We start from the raw sequence: 25,531 nt of genomic DNA, 5'->3' as shown, positions 1-25,531 counted from the left end.
GGGACGCTGTTGTAATGAACCGACGTGACTTTTGAACACAGTCTCACAAGTAGATCTTACAGAAATACTTAATATGACATTGAATGCGCATCGAATCAATAGGACGTTTAGTCTAATCAATAGGACGTTTCGTATGTGCAGTATTATTGAACATCGAATCAATAGGACGCGCAGTATATTCGATCACTAAACTAAAGCTACAGACAATTCCACAGAGGAACACTTCCGGTGAGGATTTCAAAGTAAAGGATGGCATGTGGTTCATTTCTATTATTTCATAAGTAGTTTATTACACTGCCATGTTTGTACTTAATACTTCTCAAGACTACTTGCACAAATAATATTAACTACTTTTACTGTGTACTTTGAGCAATTTGAGTTTCAAAGTCCTTTTTATAGAACAATGAGTATTTTCGACTAACTTTGATGTGGGATAAAAAAAGATTTTCCCATAAGCACTTGATGAAACTGCCATGGTTGTACTTAGTACCTCTTAGACTACCTGTACAAATTATATGAAATATTTTTACTGTGTACTTTTTGAGTAATTTCAGTTTCAAAGTCCCCAGAATCAGCATTTTCGACTAACTTTGATGTGGGATAAAAAAAGATTTTCCCATAAGCACCTTATGAAACTGCCATGGTTGTACTTAGTACCTCTTAGACTACGTGTACAAATTATATGAAATATTTTTACTGTGTACTTTTTGAGTAATTTGAGTTTCAAAGTCCCCAGAATCAGCATTTTCTACTAACTTTGATGTGGGATAAAAAAAGATTTTCCCATAAGCACCTTATGAAACTGCCATGGTTGTACTTAGTACCTCTTAGACTACGTGTACAAATTATATGAAATATTTTTACTGTGTACTTTTTGAGTAATTTCAGTTTTAAAGTCCTCAGAATCAGCATTTTCGACTAACTTTGATGTGGGATAAAAAAAGATTTTCCCATAAGCACCTTATGAAACTGCCATGGTTGTACTTAGTACCTCTTAGACTACCTGTACAAATTATATGAAATATTTTTACTGTGTACTTTTTGAGTAATTTCAGTTTCAAAGTCCTCAGAATCAGCATTTTCGACTAACTTTGATGTTGGATAAAAACAATTCTTCCCATAAGCACTTTATGAAACTGCCATGGTTGTACTTAGTACCTCTTAGACTACCTGTACAAATTATATGAAATATTTTTACTGTGTACTTTTTGAGTAATTTCAGTTTCAAAGTCCCCAGAATCAGCATTTTCGACTAACTTTGATGTGGGATAAAAAAAGATTTTCCCATAAGCACCTTATGAAACTGCCATGGTTGTACTTAGTACCTCTTAGACTACGTGTACAAATTATATGAAATATTTTTACTGTGTACTTTTTGAGTAATTTCAGTTTTAAAGTCCTCAGAATCAGCATTTTCGACTAACTTTGATGTGGGATAAAAAAAGATTTTCCCATAAGCACTTGATGAAACTGCCATGGTTGTACTTAGTACCTCTTAGACTACCTGTACAAATTATATGAAATATTTTTACTGTGTACTTTTTGAGTAATTTCAGTTTCAAAGTCCCCAGAATCAGCATTTTCGACTAACTTTGATGTGGGATAAAAAAAGATTTTCCCATAAGCACCTTATGAAACTGCCATGGTTGTACTTAGTACCTCTTAGACTACGTGTACAAATTATATGAAATATTTTTACTGTGTACTTTTTGAGTAATTTGAGTTTCAAAGTCCCCAGAATCAGCATTTTCGACTAACTTTGATGTGGGATAAAAAAAGATTTTCCCATAAGCACCTTATGAAACTGCCATGGTTGTACTTAGTACCTCTTAGACTACTTGTACAAATTATATGAAATATTTTTACTGTGTACTTTTTGAGTAATTTCAGTTTTAAAGTCCTCAGAATCAGCATTTTCGACTAACTTTGATGTGGGATAAAAAAAGATTTTCCCATAAGCACCTTATGAAACTGCCATGGTTGTACTTAGTACCTCTTAGACTACGTGTACAAATTATATGAAATATTTTTACTGTGTACTTTTTGAGTAATTTGAGTTTCAAAGTCCCCAGAATCAGCATTTTCTACTAACTTTGATGTGGGATAAAAAAAGATTTTCCCATAAGCACCTTATGAAACTGCCATGGTTGTACTTAGTACCTCTTAGACTACTTGTACAAATTATATGAAATATTTTTACTGTGTACTTTTTGAGTAATTTCAGTTTTAAAGTCCTCAGAATCAGCATTTTCGACTAACTTTGATGTGGGATAAAAAAAGATTTTCCCATAAGCACTTGATGAAACTGCCATGGTTGTACTTAGTACCTCTTAGACTACCTGTACAAATTATATGAAATATTTTTACTGTGTACTTTTTGAGTAATTTCAGTTTCAAAGTCCCCAGAATCAGCATTTTCGACTAACTTTGATGTGGGATAAAAAAAGATTTTCCCATAAGCACCTTATGAAACTGCCATGGTTGTACTTAGTACCTCTTAGACTACGTGTACAAATTATATGAAATATTTTTACTGTGTACTTTTTGAGTAATTTGAGTTTCAAAGTCCCCAGAATCAGCATTTTCGACTAACTTTGATGTGGGATAAAAAAAGATTTTCCCATAAGCACCTTATGAAACTGCCATGGTTGTACTTAGTACCTCTTAGACTACGTGTACAAATTATATGAAATATTTTTACTGTGTACTTTTTGAGTAATTTGAGTTTCAAAGTCCCCAGAATCAGCATTTTCGACTAACTTTGATGTGGGATAAAAAAAGATTTTCCCATAAGCACCTTATGAAACTGCCATGGTTGTACTTAGTACCTCTTAGACTACCTGTACAAATTATATGAAATATTTTTACTGTGTACTTTTTGAGTAATTTCAGTTTCAAAGTCCTCAGAATCAGCATTTTCGACTAACTTTGATGTTGGATAAAAACAATTCTTCCCATAAGCACTTTATGAAACTGCCATGGTTGTACTTAGTACCTCTTAGACTACCTGTACAAATTATATGAAATATTTTTACTGTGTACTTTTTGAGTAATTTCAGTTTCAAAGTCCCCAGAATCAGCATTTTCGACTAACTTTGATGTGGGATAAAAAAAGATTTTCCCATAAGCACCTTATGAAACTGCCATGGTTGTACTTAGTACCTCTTAGACTACTTGTACAAATTATATGAAATATTTTTACTGTGTACTTTTTGAGTAATTTCAGTTTTAAAGTCCCCAGAATCAGCATTTTCGACTAACTTTGATGTGGGATAAAAAAAGATTTTCCCATAAGCACCTTATGAAACTGCCATGGTTGTACTTAGTACCTCTTAGACTACTTGTACAAATTATATGAAATATTTTTACTGTGTACTTTTTGAGTAATTTGAGTTTCAAAGTCCCCAGAATCAGCATTTTCGACTAACTTTGATGTGGGATAAAAAAAGATTTTCCCATAAGCACCTTATGAAACTGCCATGGTTGTACTTAGTACCTCTTAGACTACGTGTACAAATTATATGAAATATTTTTACTGTGTACTTTTTGAGTAATTTGAGTTTCAAAGTCCCCAGAATCAGCATTTTCGACTAACTTTGATGTGGGATAAAAAAAGATTTTCCCATAAGCACCTTATGAAACTGCCATGGTTGTACTTAGTACCTCTTAGACTACGTGTACAAATTATATGAAATATTTTTACTGTGTACTTTTTGAGTAATTTTAGTTTCAAAGTCCCCAGAATCAGCATTTTCGACTAACTTTGATGTGGGATAAAAAAAGATTTTCCCATAAGCACTTTATGAAACTGCCATGGTTGTACTTAGTACCTCTTAGACTACCTGTACAAATTATATGAAATATTTTTACTGTGTACTTTTTGAGTAATTTCAGTTTCAAAGTCCTCAGAATCAGCATTTTCGACTAACTTTGATGTGGGATAAAAAAAGATTTTCCCATAAGCACCTTATGAAACTGCCATGGTTGTACTTAGTACCTCTTAGACTACGTGTACAAATTATATGAAATATTTTTACTGTGTACTTTTTGAGTAATTTGAGTTTCAAAGTCCCCAGAATCAGCATTTTCGACTAACTTTGATGTGGGATAAAAAAAAGATTTTCCCATAAGCACCTTATGAAACTGCCATGGTTGTACTTAGTACCTCTTAGACTACCTGTACAAATTATATGAAATATTTTTACTGTGTACTTTTTGAGTAATTTCAGTTTCAAAGTCCTCAGAATCAGCATTTTCGACTAACTTTGATGTTGGATAAAAACAATTCTTCCCATAAGCACTTTATGAAACTGCCATGGTTGTACTTAGTACCTCTTAGACTACCTGTACAAATTATATGAAATATTTTTACTGTGTACTTTTTGAGTAATTTCAGTTTCAAAGTCCCCAGAATCAGCATTTTCGACTAACTTTGATGTGGGATAAAAAAAGATTTTCCCATAAGCACCTTATGAAACTGCCATGGTTGTACTTAGTACCTCTTAGACTACTTGTACAAATTATATGAAATATTTTTACTGTGTACTTTTTGAGTAATTTCAGTTTTAAAGTCCCCAGAATCAGCATTTTCGACTAACTTTGATGTGGGATAAAAAAAGATTTTCCCATAAGCACCTTATGAAACTGCCATGGTTGTACTTAGTACCTCTTAGACTACTTGTACAAATTATATGAAATATTTTTACTGTGTACTTTTTGAGTAATTTGAGTTTCAAAGTCCCCAGAATCAGCATTTTCGACTAACTTTGATGTGGGATAAAAAAAGATTTTCCCATAAGCACCTTATGAAACTGCCATGGTTGTACTTAGTACCTCTTAGACTACGTGTACAAATTATATGAAATATTTTTACTGTGTACTTTTTGAGTAATTTGAGTTTCAAAGTCCCCAGAATCAGCATTTTCGACTAACTTTGATGTGGGATAAAAAAAGATTTTCCCATAAGCACCTTATGAAACTGCCATGGTTGTACTTAGTACCTCTTAGACTACGTGTACAAATTATATGAAATATTTTTACTGTGTACTTTTTGAGTAATTTTAGTTTCAAAGTCCCCAGAATCAGCATTTTCGACTAACTTTGATGTGGGATAAAAAAAGATTTTCCCATAAGCACTTTATGAAACTGCCATGGTTGTACTTAGTACCTCTTAGACTACCTGTACAAATTATATGAAATATTTTTACTGTGTACTTTTTGAGTAATTTCAGTTTCAAAGTCCTCAGAATCAGCATTTTCGACTAACTTTGATGTTGGATAAAAACAATTCTTCCCATAAGCACTTTATGAAACTGCCATGGTTGTACTTAGTACCTCTTAGACTACCTGTACAAATTATATGAAATATTTTTACTGTGTACTTTTTGAGTAATTTCAGTTTCAAAGTCCCCAGAATCAGCATTTTCGACTAACTTTGATGTGGGATAAAAAAAAGATTTTCCCATAAGCACCTTATGAAACTGCCATGGTTGTACTTAGTACCTCTTAGACTACCTGTACAAATTATATGAAATATTTTTACTGTGTACTTTTTGAGTAATTTCAGTTTCAAAGTCCTCAGAATCAGCATTTTCGACTAACTTTGATGTTGGATAAAAACAATTCTTCCCATAAGCACTTTATGAAACTGCCATGGTTGTACTTAGTACCTCTTAGACTACCTGTACAAATTATATGAAATATTTTTACTGTGTACTTTTTGAGTAATTTCAGTTTCAAAGTCCCCAGAATCAGCATTTTCGACTAACTTTGATGTGGGATAAAAAAAGATTTTCCCATAAGCACCTTATGAAACTGCCATGGTTGTACTTAGTACCTCTTAGACTACTTGTACAAATTATATGAAATATTTTTACTGTGTACTTTTTGAGTAATTTCAGTTTTAAAGTCCCCAGAATCAGCATTTTCGACTAACTTTGATGTGGGATAAAAAAAAGATTTTCCCATAAGCACCTTATGAAACTGCCATGGTTGTACTTAGTACCTCTTAGACTACTTGTACAAATTATATGAAATATTTTTACTGTGTACTTTTTGAGTAATTTGAGTTTCAAAGTCCCCAGAAACAGCATTTTCGACTAACTTTGATGTGGGATAAAAAAAGATTTTCCCATAAGCACCTTATGAAACTGCCATGGTTGTACTTAGTACCTCTTAGACTACTTGTACAAATTATATGAAATATTTTTACTGTGTACTTTTTGAGTAATTTCAGTTTTAAAGTCCCCAGAATCAGCATTTTCGACTAACTTTGATGTGGGATAAAAAAAGATTTTCCCATAAGCACCTTATGAAACTGCCATGGTTGTACTTAGTACCTCTTAGACTACCTGTACAAATTATATGAAATATTTTTACTGTGTACTTTTTGAGTAATTTCAGTTTCAAAGTCCCCAGAATCAGCATTTTCGACTAACTTTGATGTGGGATAAAAAAAGATTTTCCCATAAGCACCTTATGAAACTGCCATGGTTGTACTTAGTACCTCTTAGACTACCTGTACAAATTATATGAAATATTTTTACTGTGTACTTTTTGAGTAATTTCAGTTTCAAAGTCCCCAGAATCAGCATTTTCGACTAACTTTGATGTGGGATAAAAAAAGATTTTCCCATAAGCACCTTATGAAACTGCCATGGTTGTACTTAGTACCTCTTAGACTACTTGTACAAATTATATGAAATATTTTTACTGTGTACTTTTTGAGTAATTTCAGTTTTAAAGTCCCCAGAATCAGCATTTTCGACTAACTTTGATGTGGGATAAAAAAAAGATTTTCCCATAAGCACCTTATGAAACTGCCATGGTTGTACTTAGTACCTCTTAGACTACTTGTACAAATTATATGAAATATTTTTACTGTGTACTTTTTGAGTAATTTGAGTTTCAAAGTCCCCAGAAACAGCATTTTCGACTAACTTTGATGTGGGATAAAAAAAGATTTTCCCATAAGCACCTTATGAAACTGCCATGGTTGTACTTAGTACCTCTTAGACTACTTGTACAAATTATATGAAATATTTTTACTGTGTACTTTTTGAGTAATTTCAGTTTTAAAGTCCCCAGAATCAGCATTTTTGACTAACTTTGATGTGGGATAAAAAAAGATTTTCCCATAAGCACCTTATGAAACTGCCATGGTTGTACTTAGTACCTCTTAGACTACCTGTACAAATTATATGAAATATTTTTACTGTGTACTTTTTGAGTAATTTCAGTTTCAAAGTCCCCAGAATCAGCATTTTCGACTAACTTTGATGTGGGATAAAAAAAGATTTTCCCATAAGCACCTTATGAAACTGCCATGGTTGTACTTAGTACCTCTTAGACTACGTGTACAAATTATATGAAATATTTTTACTGTGTACTTTTTGAGTAATTTGAGTTTCAAAGTCCCCAGAATCAGCATTTTCGACTAACTTTGATGTGGGATAAAAAAAGATTTTCCCATAAGCACCTTATGAAACTGCCATGGTTGTACTTAGTACCTCTTAGACTACCTGTACAAATTATATGAAATATTTTTACTGTGTACTTTTTGAGTAATTTGAGTTTCAAAGTCCTCAGAATCAGCATTTTCGACTAACTTTGATGTTGGATAAAAACAATTCTTCCCATAAGCACTTTATGAAACTGCATTGGTTGTACTTAGTACCTCTTAGACTACCTGTACAAATTATATGAAATATTTTTACTGTGTACTTTTTGAGTAATTTCAGTTTCAAAGTCCCCAGAATCAGCATTTTCGACTAACTTTGATGTGGGATAAAAAAAGATTTTCCCATAAGCACCTTATGAAACTGCCATGGTTGTACTTAGTACCTCTTAGACTACCTGTACAAATTATATGAAATATTTTTACTGTGTACTTTTTGAGTAATTTCAGTTTCAAAGTCCCCAGAATCAGCATTTTCGACTAACTTTGATGTGGGATAAAAAAAGATTTTCCCATAAGCACCTTATGAAACTGCCATGGTTGTACTTAGTACCTCTTAGACTACGTGTACAAATTATATGAAATATTTTTACTGTGTACTTTTTGAGTAATTTGAGTTTCAAAGTCCCCAGAATCAGCATTTTCGACTAACTTTGATGTGGGATAAAAAAAGATTTTCCCATAAGCACCTTATGAAACTGCCATGGTTGTACTTAGTACCTCTTAGACTACCTGTACAAATTATATGAAATATTTTTACTGTGTACTTTTTGAGTAATTTGAGTTTCAAAGTCCTCAGAATCAGCATTTTCGACTAACTTTGATGTTGGATAAAAACAATTCTTCCCATAAGCACTTTATGAAACTGCCATGGTTGTACTTAGTACCTCTTAGACTACCTGTACAAATTATATGAAATATTTTTACTGTGTACTTTTTGAGTAATTTCAGTTTTAAAGTCCTCAGAATCAGCATTTTCGACTAACTTTGATGTGGGATAAAAAAAGATTTTCCCATAAGCACTTGATGAAACTGCCATGGTTGTACTTAGTACCTCTTAGACTACCTGTACAAATTATATGAAATATTTTTACTGTGTACTTTTTGAGTAATTTCAGTTTCAAAGTCCCCAGAATCAGCATTTTCGACTAACTTTGATGTGGGATAAAAAAAGATTTTCCCATAAGCACCTTATGAAACTGCCATGGTTGTACTTAGTACCTCTTAGACTACGTGTACAAATTATATGAAATATTTTTACTGTGTACTTTTTGAGTAATTTGAGTTTCAAAGTCCCCAGAATCAGCATTTTCGACTAACTTTGATGTGGGATAAAAAAAGATTTTCCCATAAGCACCTTATGAAACTGCCATGGTTGTACTTAGTACCTCTTAGACTACTTGTACAAATTATATGAAATATTTTTACTGTGTACTTTTTGAGTAATTTCAGTTTTAAAGTCCTCAGAATCAGCATTTTCGACTAACTTTGATGTGGGATAAAAAAAGATTTTCCCATAAGCACCTTATGAAACTGCCATGGTTGTACTTAGTACCTCTTAGACTACGTGTACAAATTATATGAAATATTTTTACTGTGTACTTTTTGAGTAATTTGAGTTTCAAAGTCCCCAGAATCAGCATTTTCTACTAACTTTGATGTGGGATAAAAAAAGATTTTCCCATAAGCACCTTATGAAACTGCCATGGTTGTACTTAGTACCTCTTAGACTACTTGTACAAATTATATGAAATATTTTTACTGTGTACTTTTTGAGTAATTTCAGTTTTAAAGTCCTCAGAATCAGCATTTTCGACTAACTTTGATGTGGGATAAAAAAAGATTTTCCCATAAGCACTTGATGAAACTGCCATGGTTGTACTTAGTACCTCTTAGACTACCTGTACAAATTATATGAAATATTTTTACTGTGTACTTTTTGAGTAATTTCAGTTTCAAAGTCCCCAGAATCAGCATTTTCGACTAACTTTGATGTGGGATAAAAAAAGATTTTCCCATAAGCACCTTATGAAACTGCCATGGTTGTACTTAGTACCTCTTAGACTACGTGTACAAATTATATGAAATATTTTTACTGTGTACTTTTTGAGTAATTTGAGTTTCAAAGTCCCCAGAATCAGCATTTTCGACTAACTTTGATGTGGGATAAAAAAAGATTTTCCCATAAGCACCTTATGAAACTGCCATGGTTGTACTTAGTACCTCTTAGACTACCTGTACAAATTATATGAAATATTTTTACTGTGTACTTTTTGAGTAATTTGAGTTTCAAAGTCCCCAGAATCAGCATTTTCGACTAACTTTGATGTGGGATAAAAAAAGATTTTCCCATAAGCACCTTATGAAACTGCCATGGTTGTACTTAGTACCTCTTAGACTACCTGTACAAATTATATGAAATATTTTTACTGTGTACTTTTTGAGTAATTTGAGTTTCAAAGTCCTCAGAATCAGCATTTTCGACTAACTTTGATGTTGGATAAAAACAATTCTTCCCATAAGCACTTTATGAAACTGCCATGGTTGTACTTAGTACCTCTTAGACTACCTGTACAAATTATATGAAATATTTTTACTGTGTACTTTTTGAGTAATTTGAGTTTCAAAGTCCCCAGAATCAGCATTTTCGACTAACTTTGATGTGGTTTATTTAATATGTACATTTGCGCCACTAGACCTGCTCTCCATGAGAGCTAGAGAGAGAGAGAGACAGAGGGGCAGGGAACAATCCCTTATACCTGATACCTGACGTCAGTTACAATAGCTGCGTCTCCTTACGCCTATAGCGCCCTCTTACTGTGGAACAGTTAAAGTGCAGTTACATGCAAACATTAATACTGTACTTACACTTAACAATCTGTTTGCCTGTTTTTGTCATACATAGACACAATCACTGAATGACAGTGTTTCAGTTGATAAGCTTTCATTTTTTGTTTTTAATATTTTCTCCTTTAGCCTTAACTGGCGTGGTTTATTTAATATGTACATTTGCGCCACTAGACCTGCTCTCCATGAGAGCTAGAGAGAGAGAGAGAGACAGAGGGGCAGGGAACAATCCCTTATACCTGATACCTGACGTCAGTTACAATAGCTGCGTCTCCTTACGCCTATAGCGCCCTCTTACTGTGGAACAGTTAAAGTGCAGTTACATGCAAACATTAATACTGTACTTACACTTAACAATCTGTTTGCCTGTTTTTGTCATACATAAACACAATCACTGAATGACAGTGTTTCAGTTGATAAGCTTTCATTTTTTGTTTTTAATATTTTCTCCTTTAGCCTTAACTGGCGTGGTTTATTTAATATGTACATTTGCGCCACTAGACCTGCTCTCCATGAGAGCTAGAGAGAGAGAGAGACAGAGGGGCAGGGAACAATCCCTTATACCTGATACCTGACGTCAGTTACAATAGCTGCGTCTCCTTACGCCTATAGCGCCCTCTTACTGTGGAACAGTTAAAGTGCAGTTACATGCAAACATTAATACTGTACTTACACTTAACAATCTGTTTGCCTGTTTTTGTCATACATAGACACAATCACTGAATGACTGTTTCAGTTGATAAGCTTTCATTTTTTGTTTTTAATATTTGCTCATCTCCTATGCTTATCTATGTAGTTTAGTTGGATATTCATATTTTTATTATTGGCATGACTACTTACTTTTAGTAGAATGTATATATATAGTTAAAGGTGTTCATATTCATTTTATTTTCAAATATATGTTATAAGTATCTACGTTTATTGATATTATATGTGTAAATAGTAATTTTGTATTTCAAATACATCATGCTAATTTCAAAGATGCTTGTATGTGTGTTTTTATTGCAACATCAAAGCAACCTAGGTAAGTTGAACATCAAAAGCCAAAACAAAAGTTAAAAAACAAACTATAAAAACTCTAATATTGGCACGTGCTACTACAGTTATACTGTTTTAAAGGTAAAAGTTAAAATATCTTCTTGCAATACATCCAAAAATAATTTTCACTGTGTTTCGTGAAATTTTGACAATGCAGTCTAAAAGTATAATGAACCAACCCTGTTCATTTGTGCTAGATAATCAAAAACAGTCATTCCACAACTACATGTTCATGACTTTTTGCTAAAACTATTGTATTGATTCAATCATTTAGAATTGCAATGTCATTGTGAAATAGAAATGTTCATCATATTTTTTTATTCAGCACAAAATCAAGACAGTACAGATATGCAGATATACTTTACAACACGTTTAACATCATGTCTGTACCGAGACTGCTATGCTTGGGGAAGGGGCGTGGGGGAAACATAAAAAGAAAAAGAAAAACAGGTACACCAGAATTTGCAGATAAAAAAATACAGTACTGTTGAGTCCAGAAAAGAGAGTATATACATTTGACGTAAAAAAGACGTACATTGGAGGAGGTTGGGTAGGTGGGGTGGGTGGGGAACACTACAAGCAAAACTGTACATTGGTAAGTATTACTGGTGAGATAAATCAAACACATTTTTAAAAGAAAATGACAATCAAATGGGAAATAAGATGAAAATAAATATAATGCAGTGCCTTTATAGCCCTATACGCTCTATACAAGCCCACTTTATATCGAACTGTTCACCTTGCAACCTGATCAGATGAGTCATCCTCTCCATGTCCTGAATTTCTTTAACTTTGTTTAGCCATTGGTTATGTGTTGGGGGACTGTGTGATAATTTTCTTGGCAGCAGTTAACAGTATTTGAAGAAGATACACACTTTTCCTTCGCTCAATGCCCTCCGTTATGACTCCGAGGATGGCAGTTTTGAAATCTTGTGGGATGTCCATGTCGAATACTTTTTTTTACATCCCTGAATGCAAAAAGTCCAAAAGCAGGACAACAGTAAGATTTTGGTGGGACAAAGTGGGACAGATAGATAATGTAAATTTTTGTATTAGAATAACTCGTCTTCACCGAATAGATTAAGGTTAAATCAAAATAAATACAAATTAAATACAGAATTATATCTCTCCACATTCATCTTGGCACTGGCAGCCGGCTTGTTACCACCTAACATCTGTTTTAAATATTCAAACTTTATGAATGAATGAATGAATGAATGAATGAATGAATGAAAACTTTATTTAACAGATTGCAGAATGGGTACAATACAGTACGGCTCAATACATACAATTGTTAAGGGGATGCAGACCTGAGAAAGACGTTTGTCTTGTTTCCATCAGGGTCCCCCATTTTCAATTCATATAGACATATATGACATACATGACATACAGATAGTCAGTACTGCTACATCTATACATTTATGACATACCAGATTTGCAAATACAGTACTGTTTGTGATACAGAAGGAGTCAAGAAAAGGGAGTATATACATTTGACGTAGAAACTGTACATTGGAGGAGGTTGGGTGGGGGGGGTTGGGTACATTGGGATATTGACAACCATACTGGGTAATTTACATTGGTGGTGGTTGGGGGGGGGGGGGGGGGGGGGCGGGGGGCACACTGTATAAACAAGTAACACTGTACATTGAGGGGGGGGGGGGGGGAGGAGACACTGTACAAACAAACACAATTTTACATTGAACTATTGACAAAACCATACTAGGTAAATGACTGTACATTGGAGGGGGTTGGGTTAGGATATTTACAGGGGCCAGTGTTGAATTGCAGTCTCCCGTAGGTGTCCCTTGAGAGAGGTTTTGAAAGTGGGTAGTGATCCACATTCCTTTACAGCTTTGGGTAGGGCGTTCCACATTGATGTGGCATAATTGCGAAACGTGTTTAGTCCCTTATTTGAGCCGAATCTGGGTTTAACATGATTTGTGGAGCTCCCTCTGGTGTTGTGATCGTGGTATTCACTGACCTTTGGGAAGTATTTTGACATGTACATGGGTACCTTGGTCGTGTAGTGTATCTTGTAGACCAGGCCCATTGCAAGTTGTTGTACTCTGTCGTCTACTCTAAGCCATCCTAGGTTGTCAAAGTGGGCAGGGGTGAGGTGGGTTCTAGGAGTAAGGTCAAGCAGTAGTCTGACCAGTTTGTTTTGAGATGTTTGTAATTTTGTTTTTAGCGCCTTTGAGGTGCTTTGGTACCATGAGGTGCAAGCATAGTCGTAGTACCCCTGAATGAGTGCTCCTGCCAGAGTCTTCAGGGTGTTCTTGTTTACCAGAGGGGAGATCCGGTACAAGAATCGAGTTCGTTGGTTGACTTTTTTTATTACATTGGATGCCATTTTGTCACAGGAGAGATTAGCCTCTAGGATGGAACCCAGGTAGGTAATTTCATCTTTCCTTGTGACAATATTGTCACCCACTGTAACTGAGAAGCCGTCGGTCTTGCTGAGTTTGTTATTTGAACCGAAGAGAATGGACTCTGTTTTGCCCATGTGTAATGATAGTTTGTTATCAGCAAGCCATATGCAGATTCTGCCTAGTTCCGAGCTGAGGGTTTTTTCAACCTGTAACTTGTTCTTGTCAGAGACCAGTAGGGCTGAGTCGTCCGCAAACAGGAACAAGTTGCAGTCACAAGCTGACGACATGTCATTTGCATAAATTAGGAACAGTAGCGGTCCTAGTATGCTTCCTTGTGGAACACCACAGCTCACTGTGAGGGGGGGGGATAGGGTACCGTTTACCTCCACCATCTGTTCCCTCCCCTCAAGGTAGGATTGCATCCAGCTCACTGATAGACTATCAAAACCAATTGCTTTTAGCTTGTCAATCAGAATGGAGTGATTGACCGTGTCAAAGGCCTTTTGTAGGTCCAGCATGACCATGCCGCAGTATTTGCCTGCGTCCACCTCTTGTTTGATGTGGTCATTCAAATAGAGAAGGCATGTGTCAGTGGAGTGGGATGTTCTAAAGCCAGATTGGAATTCGTAGATTAGATTTTTTTCCGCTAGGTACTTTTCGACCTGTTCGTAGACTATTTTTTCCATGACTTTCGAGATGGAGGTGAGAATAGAAACAGGGCGGTAGTTGCCTGGGTCTAATTTGCTGCCCTTTTTGTGCAGAGGGGTCACCCTCGCAATTTTGAAGTCCTTGGGGACGTGTCCCTGTTTTATGGAGAGGTTTATTATGTGTGTGATGATTGGTGTGATGGCGGCTGCTGAGTCTCTGAGGAATTTGGAGGGGATGTTGTCATGGCCAGTGGCCTTGTTAGGTTGGAGGGCGCTCAGTTTATTGAGTACCTCATCTGTTGTTACCATTTCCAGCTTGAAGTCGTCCTTGCGGACCCCTAGGTTTTTGTAGTAAGCTACTATGTGTTATCACTTGACAGGAATGTCTTGTGTTCGATTTTTGCTTCGAAAAGAGGGACATCCTCTCAATACGTGGGACGCGGTCTCAAATGGTGGAAACAGTACAACCAAAAGGGGGACACCTGGTCACCGTACCCAGAAGTGACATAATTTTGGGCATGTCCAGAAAATGTATGGTTAATTTGTTCACCACATCCCCTCCAGCATTGGCTTGTGGGAGTTGTACCTGCTTTAGCAGTCAATAAGGGGGTCTTGAAAAACATACTAATGACCTTCCATATATATTCTCTCCAGGAGTTAGAATTAGTCACCTTATGTAATTCAGTACAAACATCGAACCACTCCTCTTCTTGTGAGATCTCCTGTTGGAGCTCAGCCTCCCACTTCAACTTAATGTATAGCGAGTCGTTGGGGTTCATTGATATTAGGTTTTGATATAATTTAGAACGAATTTTTTGTTTTGAAGCATCAATTTGTATATTAGCTATAAAGCGTTCTATTGGAGAAGGGTGTCGAATTTTTTGTCCCAATCTTCCTGGTTTTCAAAAAAATTCCTTAATTGGAGACATCTGAAAAAGTCAGTACTAGGAAGGCTAAACTCCACTCTGAGTTGTTGGAAGGATTTAAGCTGGCCGGAGTGAATAAATTGGTAAACAAATTTCAGACCCTTTGTCCTCCATCCACTGAATCCTGCATCCAGAGTTGATGGTGTAAAGTCCCTAATGAAACCAATTGAGGTCAGGCCCGATGTTAAAGGCAAACTGAACTCTTTCTGGACCGCTCTCCATATTTGTATCGTAAATCTCGACCATGCTTGGCCAGCTGTAATGTTTTAAAACGCACTAGGTAATTTCCCCTGCCATATTAAACGTGAGAGTAATTGATTTAGTAAATTTAGTAAAAGTGTGGTTACCAATTGGGATGGCCAGCATTAGAAACGGATACAGTAGTCTAGGGAGTATGTTCATTCTGATTATTTCCACCCTCCCTATCAAGGAAAGAGGCAGAACAGTCCATCTATCCACGTCCTCTCTGATCTTATTGATAAGCCTCGTGTACTTGGCTTTATACAAATTGGTCAAATGTGGGTGTTATGGTATGCCTAAATATTTAATACCAGTACTTGGCCATTTAAAAGGGAAGAGGGATATGGCCTGTTGAGAAATGTTCCCCCCAATAGCCAGTGCCTCTGTTTTGTCTATGTTAATTTTATATCCAGAGTAATAACCAAATGTTAAAATGTTACTCATACGGCATGGAATCGACCTCGAAATAGAAATGTTAATTAAAAGGAAAAAGGAAAAATCTAAACCCAAGTACTAAGTACAACCATGGCAGTTTCATAAAGTGCTTATGGGAAAATCTTTTTTTATCCCACATCAAAGTTAGTCGAAAATGCTGATTCTGGGGACTTTGAAACTCAAATTACTCAAAAAGTACACAGTAAAAATATTTCATATAATTTGTACACGTAGTCTAAGAGGTACTAAGTACAACCATGGCAGTTTCATAAGGTGCTTATGGGAAAATCTTTTTTTATCCCACATCAAAGTTAGTCGAAAATGCTGATTCTGGGGACTTTGAAACTGAAATTACTCAAAAAGTACACAGTAAAAATATTTCATATAATTTGTACAGGTAGTCTAAGAGGTACTAAGTACAACCATGGCAGTTTCATAAGGTGCTTATGGGAAAATCTTTTTTTATCCCACATCAAAGTTAGTCGAAAATGCTGATTCTGGGGACTTTGAAACTGAAATTACTCAAAAAGTACACAGTAAAAATATTTCATATAATTTGTACAGGTAGTCTAAGAGGTACTAAGTACAACCAATGCAGTTTCATAAAGTGCTTATGGGAAGAATTGTTTTTATCCAACATCAAAGTTAGTCGAAAATGCTGATTCTGAGGACTTTGAAACTCAAATTACTCAAAAAGTACACAGTAAAAATATTTCATATAATTTGTACAGGTAGTCTAAGAGGTACTAAGTACAACCATGGCAGTTTCATAAGGTGCTTATGGGAAAATCTTTTTTTATCCCACATCAAAGTTAGTCGAAAATGCTGATTCTGGGGACTTTGAAACTCAAATTACTCAAAAAGTACACAGTAAAAATATTTCATATAATTTGTACACGTAGTCTAAGAGGTACTAAGTACAACCATGGCAGTTTCATAAGGTGCTTATGGGAAAATCTTTTTTTATCCCACATCAAAGTTAGTCGAAAATGCTGATTCTGGGGACTTTGAAACTGAAATTACTCAAAAAGTACACAGTAAAAATATTTCATATAATTTGTACAGGTAGTCTAAGAGGTACTAAGTACAACCATGGCAGTTTCATAAGGTGCTTATGGGAAAATCTTTTTTTATCCCACATCAAAGTTAGTCGAAAATGCTGATTCTGGGGACTTTGAAACTGAAATTACTCAAAAAGTACACAGTAAAAATATTTCATATAATTTGTACAGGTAGTCTAAGAGGTACTAAGTACAACCAATGCAGTTTCATAAAGTGCTTATGGGAAGAATTGTTTTTATCCAACATCAAAGTTAGTCGAAAATGCTGATTCTGAGGACTTTGAAACTCAAATTACTCAAAAAGTACACAGTAAAAATATTTCATATAATTTGTACAGGTAGTCTAAGAGGTACTAAGTACAACCATGGCAGTTTCATAAGGTGCTTATGGGAAAATCTTTTTTTATCCCACATCAAAGTTAGTCGAAAATGCTGATTCTGGGGACTTTGAAACTCAAATTACTCAAAAAGTACACAGTAAAAATATTTCATATAATTTGTACACGTAGTCTAAGAGGTACTAAGTACAACCATGGCAGTTTCATAAGGTGCTTATGGGAAAATCTTTTTTTATCCCACATCAAAGTTAGTCGAAAATGCTGATTCTGGGGACTTTGAAACTGAAATTACTCAAAAAGTACACAGTAAAAATATTTCATATAATTTGTACAGGTAGTCTAAGAGGTACTAAGTACAACCATGGCAGTTTCATAAGGTGCTTATGGGAAAATCTTTTTTTATCCCACATCAAAGTTAGTCAAAAATGCTGATTCTGGGGACTTTAAAACTGAAATTACTCAAAAAGTACACAGTAAAAATATTTCATATAATTTGTACAAGTAGTCTAAGAGGTACTAAGTACAACCATGGCAGTTTCATAAGGTGCTTATGGGAAAATCTTTTTTTATCCCACATCAAAGTTAGTCGAAAATGCTGTTTCTGGGGACTTTGAAACTCAAATTACTCAAAAAGTACACAGTAAAAATATTTCATATAATTTGTACAAGTAGTCTAAGAGGTACTAAGTACAACCATGGCAGTTTCATAAGGTGCTTATGGGAAAATCTTTTTTTTATCCCACATCAAAGTTAGTCGAAAATGCTGATTCTGGGGACTTTAAAACTGAAATTACTCAAAAAGTACACAGTAAAAATATTTCATATAATTTGTACAAGTAGTCTAAGAGGTACTAAGTACAACCATGGCAGTTTCATAAGGTGCTTATGGGAAAATCTTTTTTTATCCCACATCAAAGTTAGTCGAAAATGCTGATTCTGGGGACTTTGAAACTGAAATTACTCAAAAAGTACACAGTAAAAATATTTCATATAATTTGTACAGGTAGTCTAAGAGGTACTAAGTACAACCATGGCAGTTTCATAAGGTGCTTATGGGAAAATCTTTTTTTATCCCACATCAAAGTTAGTCGAAAATGCTGATTCTGGGGACTTTGAAACTGAAATTACTCAAAAAGTACACAGTAAAAATATTTCATATAATTTGTACAGGTAGTCTAAGAGGTACTAAGTACAACCATGGCAGTTTCATAAGGTGCTTATGGGAAAATCTTTTTTTATCCCACATCAAAGTTAGTCGAAAATGCTGATTCTGGGGACTTTAAAACTGAAATTACTCAAAAAGTACACAGTAAAAATATTTCATATAATTTGTACAAGTAGTCTAAGAGGTACTAAGTACAACCATGGCAGTTTCATAAGGTGCTTATGGGAAAATCTTTTTTTATCCCACATCAAAGTTAGTCGAAAATGCTGTTTCTGGGGACTTTGAAACTCAAATTACTCAAAAAGTACACAGTAAAAATATTTCATATAATTTGTACAAGTAGTCTAAGAGGTACTAAGTACAACCATGGCAGTTTCATAAGGTGCTTATGGGAAAATCTTTTTTTTATCCCACATCAAAGTTAGTCGAAAATGCTGATTCTGGGGACTTTAAAACTGAAATTACTCAAAAAGTACACAGTAAAAATATTTCATATAATTTGTACAAGTAGTCTAAGAGGTACTAAGTACAACCATGGCAGTTTCATAAGGTGCTTATGGGAAAATCTTTTTTTATCCCACATCAAAGTTAGTCGAAAATGCTGATTCTGGGGACTTTGAAACTGAAATTACTCAAAAAGTACACAGTAAAAATATTTCATATAATTTGTACAGGTAGTCTAAGAGGTACTAAGTACAACCATGGCAGTTTCATAAAGTGCTTATGGGAAGAATTGTTTTTATCCAACATCAAAGTTAGTCGAAAATGCTGATTCTGAGGACTTTGAAACTGAAATTACTCAAAAAGTACACAGTAAAAATATTTCATATAATTTGTACAGGTAGTCTAAGAGGTACTAAGTACAACCATGGCAGTTTCATAAGGTGCTTATGGGAAAATCTTTTTTTTATCCCACATCAAAGTTAGTCGAAAATGCTGATTCTGGGGACTTTGAAACTGAAATTACTCAAAAAGTACACAGTAAAAATATTTCATATAATTTGTACAGGTAGTCTAAGAGGTACTAAGTACAACCATGGCAGTTTCATAAAGTGCTTATGGGAAGAATTGTTTTTATCCAACATCAAAGTTAGTCGAAAATGCTGATTCTGAGGACTTTGAAACTGAAATTACTCAAAAAGTACACAGTAAAAATATTTCATATAATTTGTACAGGTAGTCTAAGAGGTACTAAGTACAACCATGGCAGTTTCATAAAGTGCTTATGGGAAAATCTTTTTTTATCCCACATCAAAGTTAGTCGAAAATGCTGATTCTGGGGACTTTGAAACTAAAATTACTCAAAAAGTACACAGTAAAAATATTTCATATAATTTGTACACGTAGTCTAAGAGGTACTAAGTACAACCATGGCAGTTTCATAAGGTGCTTATGGGAAAATCTTTTTTTATCCCACATCAAAGTTAGTCGAAAATGCTGATTCTGGGGACTTTGAAACTCAAATTACTCAAAAAGTACACAGTAAAAATATTTCATATAATTTGTACACGTAGTCTAAGAGGTACTAAGTACAACCATGGCAGTTTCATAAGGTGCTTATGGGAAAATCTTTTTTTATCCCACATCAAAGTTAGTCGAAAATGCTGATTCTGGGGACTTTGAAACTCAAATTACTCAAAAAGTACACAGTAAAAATATTTCATATAATTTGTACAAGTAGTCTAAGAGGTACTAAGTACAACCATGGCAGTTTCATAAGGTGCTTATGGGAAAATCTTTTTTTATCCCACATCAAAGTTAGTCGAAAATGCTGATTCTGGGGACTTTAAAACTGAAATTACTCAAAAAGTACACAGTAAAAATATTTCATATAATTTGTACAAGTAGTCTAAGAGGTACTAAGTACAACCATGGCAGTTTCATAAGGTGCTTATGGGAAAATCTTTTTTTATCCCACATCAAAGTTAGTCGAAAATGCTGATTCTGGGGACTTTGAAACTGAAATTACTCAAAAAGTACACAGTAAAAATATTTCATATAATTTGTACAGGTAGTCTAAGAGGTACTAAGTACAACCATGGCAGTTTCATAAAGTGCTTATGGGAAGAATTGTTTTTATCCAACATCAAAGTTAGTCGAAAATGCTGATTCTGAGGACTTTGAAACTGAAATTACTCAAAAAGTACACAGTAAAAATATTTCATATAATTTGTACAGGTAGTCTAAGAGGTACTAAGTACAACCATGGCAGTTTCATAAGGTGCTTATGGGAAAATCTTTTTTTATCCCACATCAAAGTTAGTCGAAAATGCTGATTCTGGGGACTTTGAAACTCAAATTACTCAAAAAGTACACAGTAAAAATATTTCATATAATTTGTACACGTAGTCTAAGAGGTACTAAGTACAACCATGGCAGTTTCATAAGGTGCTTATGGGAAAATCTTTTTTTATCCCACATCAAAGTTAGTCGAAAATGCTGATTCTGGGGACTTTGAAACTCAAATTACTCAAAAAGTACACAGTAAAAATATTTCATATAATTTGTACACGTAGTCTAAGAGGTACTAAGTACAACCATGGCAGTTTCATAAGGTGCTTATGGGAAAATCTTTTTTTATCCCACATCAAAGTTAGTCGAAAATGCTGATTCTGGGGACTTTGAAACTCAAATTACTCAAAAAGTACACAGTAAAAATATTTCATATAATTTGTACAGGTAGTCTAAGAGGTACTAAGTACAACCATGGCAGTTTCATCAAGTGCTTATGGGAAAATCTTTTTTTATCCCACATCAAAGTTAGTCGAAAATGCTGATTCTGAGGACTTTAAAACTGAAATTACTCAAAAAGTACACAGTAAAAATATTTCATATAATTTGTACAAGTAGTCTAAGAGGTACTAAGTACAACCATGGCAGTTTCATAAGGTGCTTATGGGAAAATCTTTTTTTATCCCACATCAAAGTTAGTAGAAAATGCTGATTCTGGGGACTTTGAAACTCAAATTACTCAAAAAGTACACAGTAAAAATATTTCATATAATTTGTACACGTAGTCTAAGAGGTACTAAGTACAACCATGGCAGTTTCATAAGGTGCTTATGGGAAAATCTTTTTTTATCCCACATCAAAGTTAGTCGAAAATGCTGATTCTGAGGACTTTAAAACTGAAATTACTCAAAAAGTACACAGTAAAAATATTTCATATAATTTGTACAAGTAGTCTAAGAGGTACTAAGTACAACCATGGCAGTTTCATAAGGTGCTTATGGGAAAATCTTTTTTTATCCCACATCAAAGTTAGTCGAAAATGCTGATTCTGGGGACTTTGAAACTCAAATTACTCAAAAAGTACACAGTAAAAATATTTCATATAATTTGTACACGTAGTCTAAGAGGTACTAAGTACAACCATGGCAGTTTCATAAGGTGCTTATGGGAAAATCTTTTTTTATCCCACATCAAAGTTAGTCGAAAATGCTGATTCTGGGGACTTTGAAACTGAAATTACTCAAAAAGTACACAGTAAAAATATTTCATATAATTTGTACAGGTAGTCTAAGAGGTACTAAGTACAACCATGGCAGTTTCATCAAGTGCTTATGGGAAAATCTTTTTTTATCCCACATCAAAGTTAGTCGAAAATGCTGATTCTGAGGACTTTAAAACTGAAATTACTCAAAAAGTACACAGTAAAAATATTTCATATAATTTGTACACGTAGTCTAAGAGGTACTAAGTACAACCATGGCAGTTTCATAAGGTGCTTATGGGAAAATCTTTTTTTATCCCACATCAAAGTTAGTCGAAAATGCTGATTCTGGGGACTTTGAAACTGAAATTACTCAAAAAGTACACAGTAAAAATATTTCATATAATTTGTACAGGTAGTCTAAGAGGTACTAAGTACAACCATGGCAGTTTCATAAAGTGCTTATGGGAAGAATTGTTTTTATCCAACATCAAAGTTAGTCGAAAATGCTGATTCTGAGGACTTTGAAACTGAAATTACTCAAAAAGTACACAGTAAAAATATTTCATATAATTTATACAGGTAGTCTAAGAGGTACTAAGTACAACCATGGCAGTTTCATAAGGTGCTTATGGGAAAATCTTTTTTTATCCCACATCAAAGTTAGTCGAAAATGCTGATTCTGAGGACTTTAAAACTGAAATTACTCAAAAAGTACACAGTAAAAATATTTCATATAATTTGTACACGTAGTCTAAGAGGTACTAAGTACAACCATGGCAGTTTCATAAGGTGCTTATGGGAAAATCTTTTTTTATCCCACATCAAAGTTAGTAGAAAATGCTGATTCTGGGGACTTTGAAACTCAAATTACTCAAAAAGTACACAGTAAAAATATTTCATATAATTTGTACACGTAGTCTAAGAGGTACTAAGTACAACCATGGCAGTTTCATAAGGTGCTTATGGGAAAATCTTTTTTTATCCCACATCAAAGTTAGTCGAAAATGCTGATTCTGGGGACTTTGAAACTGAAATTACTCAAAAAGTACACAGTAAAAATATTTCATATAATTTGTACAGGTAGTCTAATAGGTACTAAGTACAACCATGGCAGTTTCATCAAGTGCTTATGGGAAAATCTTTTTTTATCCCACATCAAAGTTAGTCGAAAATGCTGATTCTGAGGACTTTAAAACTGAAATTACTCAAAAAGTACACAGTAAAAATATTTCATATAATTTGTACAAGTAGTCTAAGAGGTACTAAGTACAACCATGGCAGTTTCATAAGGTGCTTATGGGAAAATCTTTTTTTATCCCACATCAAAGTTAGTCGAAAATGCTGATTCTGGGGACTTTGAAACTGAAATTACTCAAAAAGTACACAGTAAAAATATTTCATATAATTTGTACACGTAGTCTAAGAGGTACTAAGTACAACCATGGCAGTTTCATAAGGTGCTTATGGGAAAATCTTTTTTTATCCCACATCAAAGTTAGTCGAAAATGCTGATTCTGGGGACTTTGAAACTCAAATTACTCAAAAAGTACACAGTAAAAATATTTCATATAATTTGTACAGGTAGTCTAAGAGGTACTAAGTACAACCATGGCAGTTTCATCAAGTGCTTATGGGAAAATCTTTTTTTTATCCCACATCAAAGTTAGTCGAAAATGCTGATTCTGAGGACTTTAAAACTGAAATTACTCAAAAAGTACACAGTAAAAATATTTCATATAATTTGTACACGTAGTCTAAGAGGTACTAAGTACAACCATGGCAGTTTCATAAGGTGCTTATGGGAAAATCTTTTTTTATCCCACATCAAAGTTAGTCGAAAATGCTGATTCTGGGGACTTTGAAACTCAAATTACTCAAAAAGTACACAGTAAAAATATTTCATATAATTTGTACAGGTAGTCTAAGAGGTACTAAGTACAACCATGGCAGTTTCATAAAGTGCTTATGGGAAAATCTTTTTTTATCCCACATCAAAGTTAGTCGAAAATACTCATTGTTCTATAAAAAGGACTTTGAAACTCAAATTGCTCAAAGTACACAGTAAAAGTAGTTAATATTATTTGTGCAAGTAGTCTTGAGAAGTATTAAGTACAAACATGGCAGTGTAATAAACTACTTATGAAATAATAGAAATGAACCACATGCCATCCTTTACTTTGAAATCCTCACCGGAAGTGTTCCTCTGTGGAATTGTCTGTAGCTTTAGTTTAGTGATCGAATATACTGCGCGTCCTATTGATTCGATGTTCAATAATACTGCACATACGAAACGTCCTATTGATTAGACTAAACGTCCTATTGATTCGATGCGCATTCAATGTCATATTAAGTATTTCTGTAAGATCTACTTGTGAGACTGTGTTCAAAAGTCACGTCGGTTCATTACAACAGCGTCCCAGGCTTGTTTTAATGCATTACCGTAAACCTGGAACTAATCGCGCACTCGAAAAACAAGAGCGGCTCACTTGACCACGCAAAAGCAAAAGACGGCTCACTTGACCGCAGTATTGTTAAGGGGATGCAGACCAGAGAAAGACGTTTGTCTTGTTTACATCAGGGTCCCCAATTTTCAATTCATAGTGACATTTATGACATACACAACCTACATAACATCATGACATTTATGGCATAGGGAGTGCGAGAGCGAGAGAGAGAGAGAGAGAGCGAGCGATCGAGCGAAAGAGAGAGATGTCTGCATTTTATGGTTCCAGCTCTTGTCCTATAATCCAAACATCTGTGAGGAAGGCTGTGACACGCAGGGTAGCTTTTTGAGCAGCACTTATGGGCAACAGTGCCAAAAGAGTTACCACAGCATTGTTGCTTTAATCACAGTAGCAACATTTTGAATCTGAATAGATTTCGACCCTATGGCTCACGTTTCCTGTTGTGTTGAACCTGACCATTTTAATATTGCCCATAAACTTAACGTTAGTTAGTTACCACTTCAGGCGACAAAGCAGCACAAAGCCATACTGTCCGTTGGTATGAATCATAAACATCTTATTGTCACATATGAGGCAAACACAACGAAATGCTTCTTCTAGCAAGTGCTTCCCCCCTGTAAAAACATCTAGTGTTTACAGTTGGCTGGTTACCGTTAGCATGAGTTTCCCTGTTACCAAAGCTAGATAACATACCTTATCATCCCCGTCATATAGTTTGACACCTCGTTGCTGGATCACTAACGTTTCATTCATTTCTAGGAGACCATTTGACCATGTAAATCGGTCCATGTTTGCTATTATGAGACAGCTAGACAGCTGAAATATTATGATTGCTTTTCACAGATCTGATGACAATTCTTCTTCTTGGTCTTTTTCCTTCTCCAGGCAGTATGTTCTTCTTCGCTGAGGTTAATGGCGGGTCACAAACCAATGAATAAGTGTATACCGCCACCTATTGTTATGAAGTGTGTATTACATAGTTGCAAAGTGAACAGAATAGAATAAAAGAAAGTCGGCATAGGCGACATACTATGGAAGCAAATGAGTGCCATAAGTATTTGAATTTAATCAGACACCGCATTTACATGTTTTCAAAGTTATTATA

General features: G+C 34.6%; 1 protein-coding gene across 1 annotated transcript in view; it reads right to left on the bottom strand.

Moving 5' to 3' along the window:
• The window catches only part of vps36 (vacuolar protein sorting 36 homolog), a 47,828-nt gene extending 22,564 nt beyond the window's left edge, over window positions 1-25,264 (bottom strand). Inside the window, exon 1 of the mRNA XM_084320211.1 lies at window positions 25,120-25,264. Within this exon, the coding sequence (XP_084176337.1) occupies window positions 25,120-25,215 (96 nt within the window). The 5' untranslated portion in view covers window positions 25,216-25,264. The remainder of the gene's footprint in view (window positions 1-25,119) is intronic.
• Between the last annotated feature and the right edge of the window lie 267 nt (window positions 25,265-25,531).

The sequence above is a fragment of the Notolepis coatsorum genome (assembly GCF_963971535.1).
Source record: "Notolepis coatsorum genome assembly, chromosome: 8".
NCBI lineage: Eukaryota > Metazoa > Chordata > Actinopteri > Aulopiformes > Paralepididae > Notolepis > Notolepis coatsorum.
The sequence above is the reverse complement of the archived record's forward strand: the minus strand, read 5'-3'. Positions and strand labels throughout refer to the sequence as shown.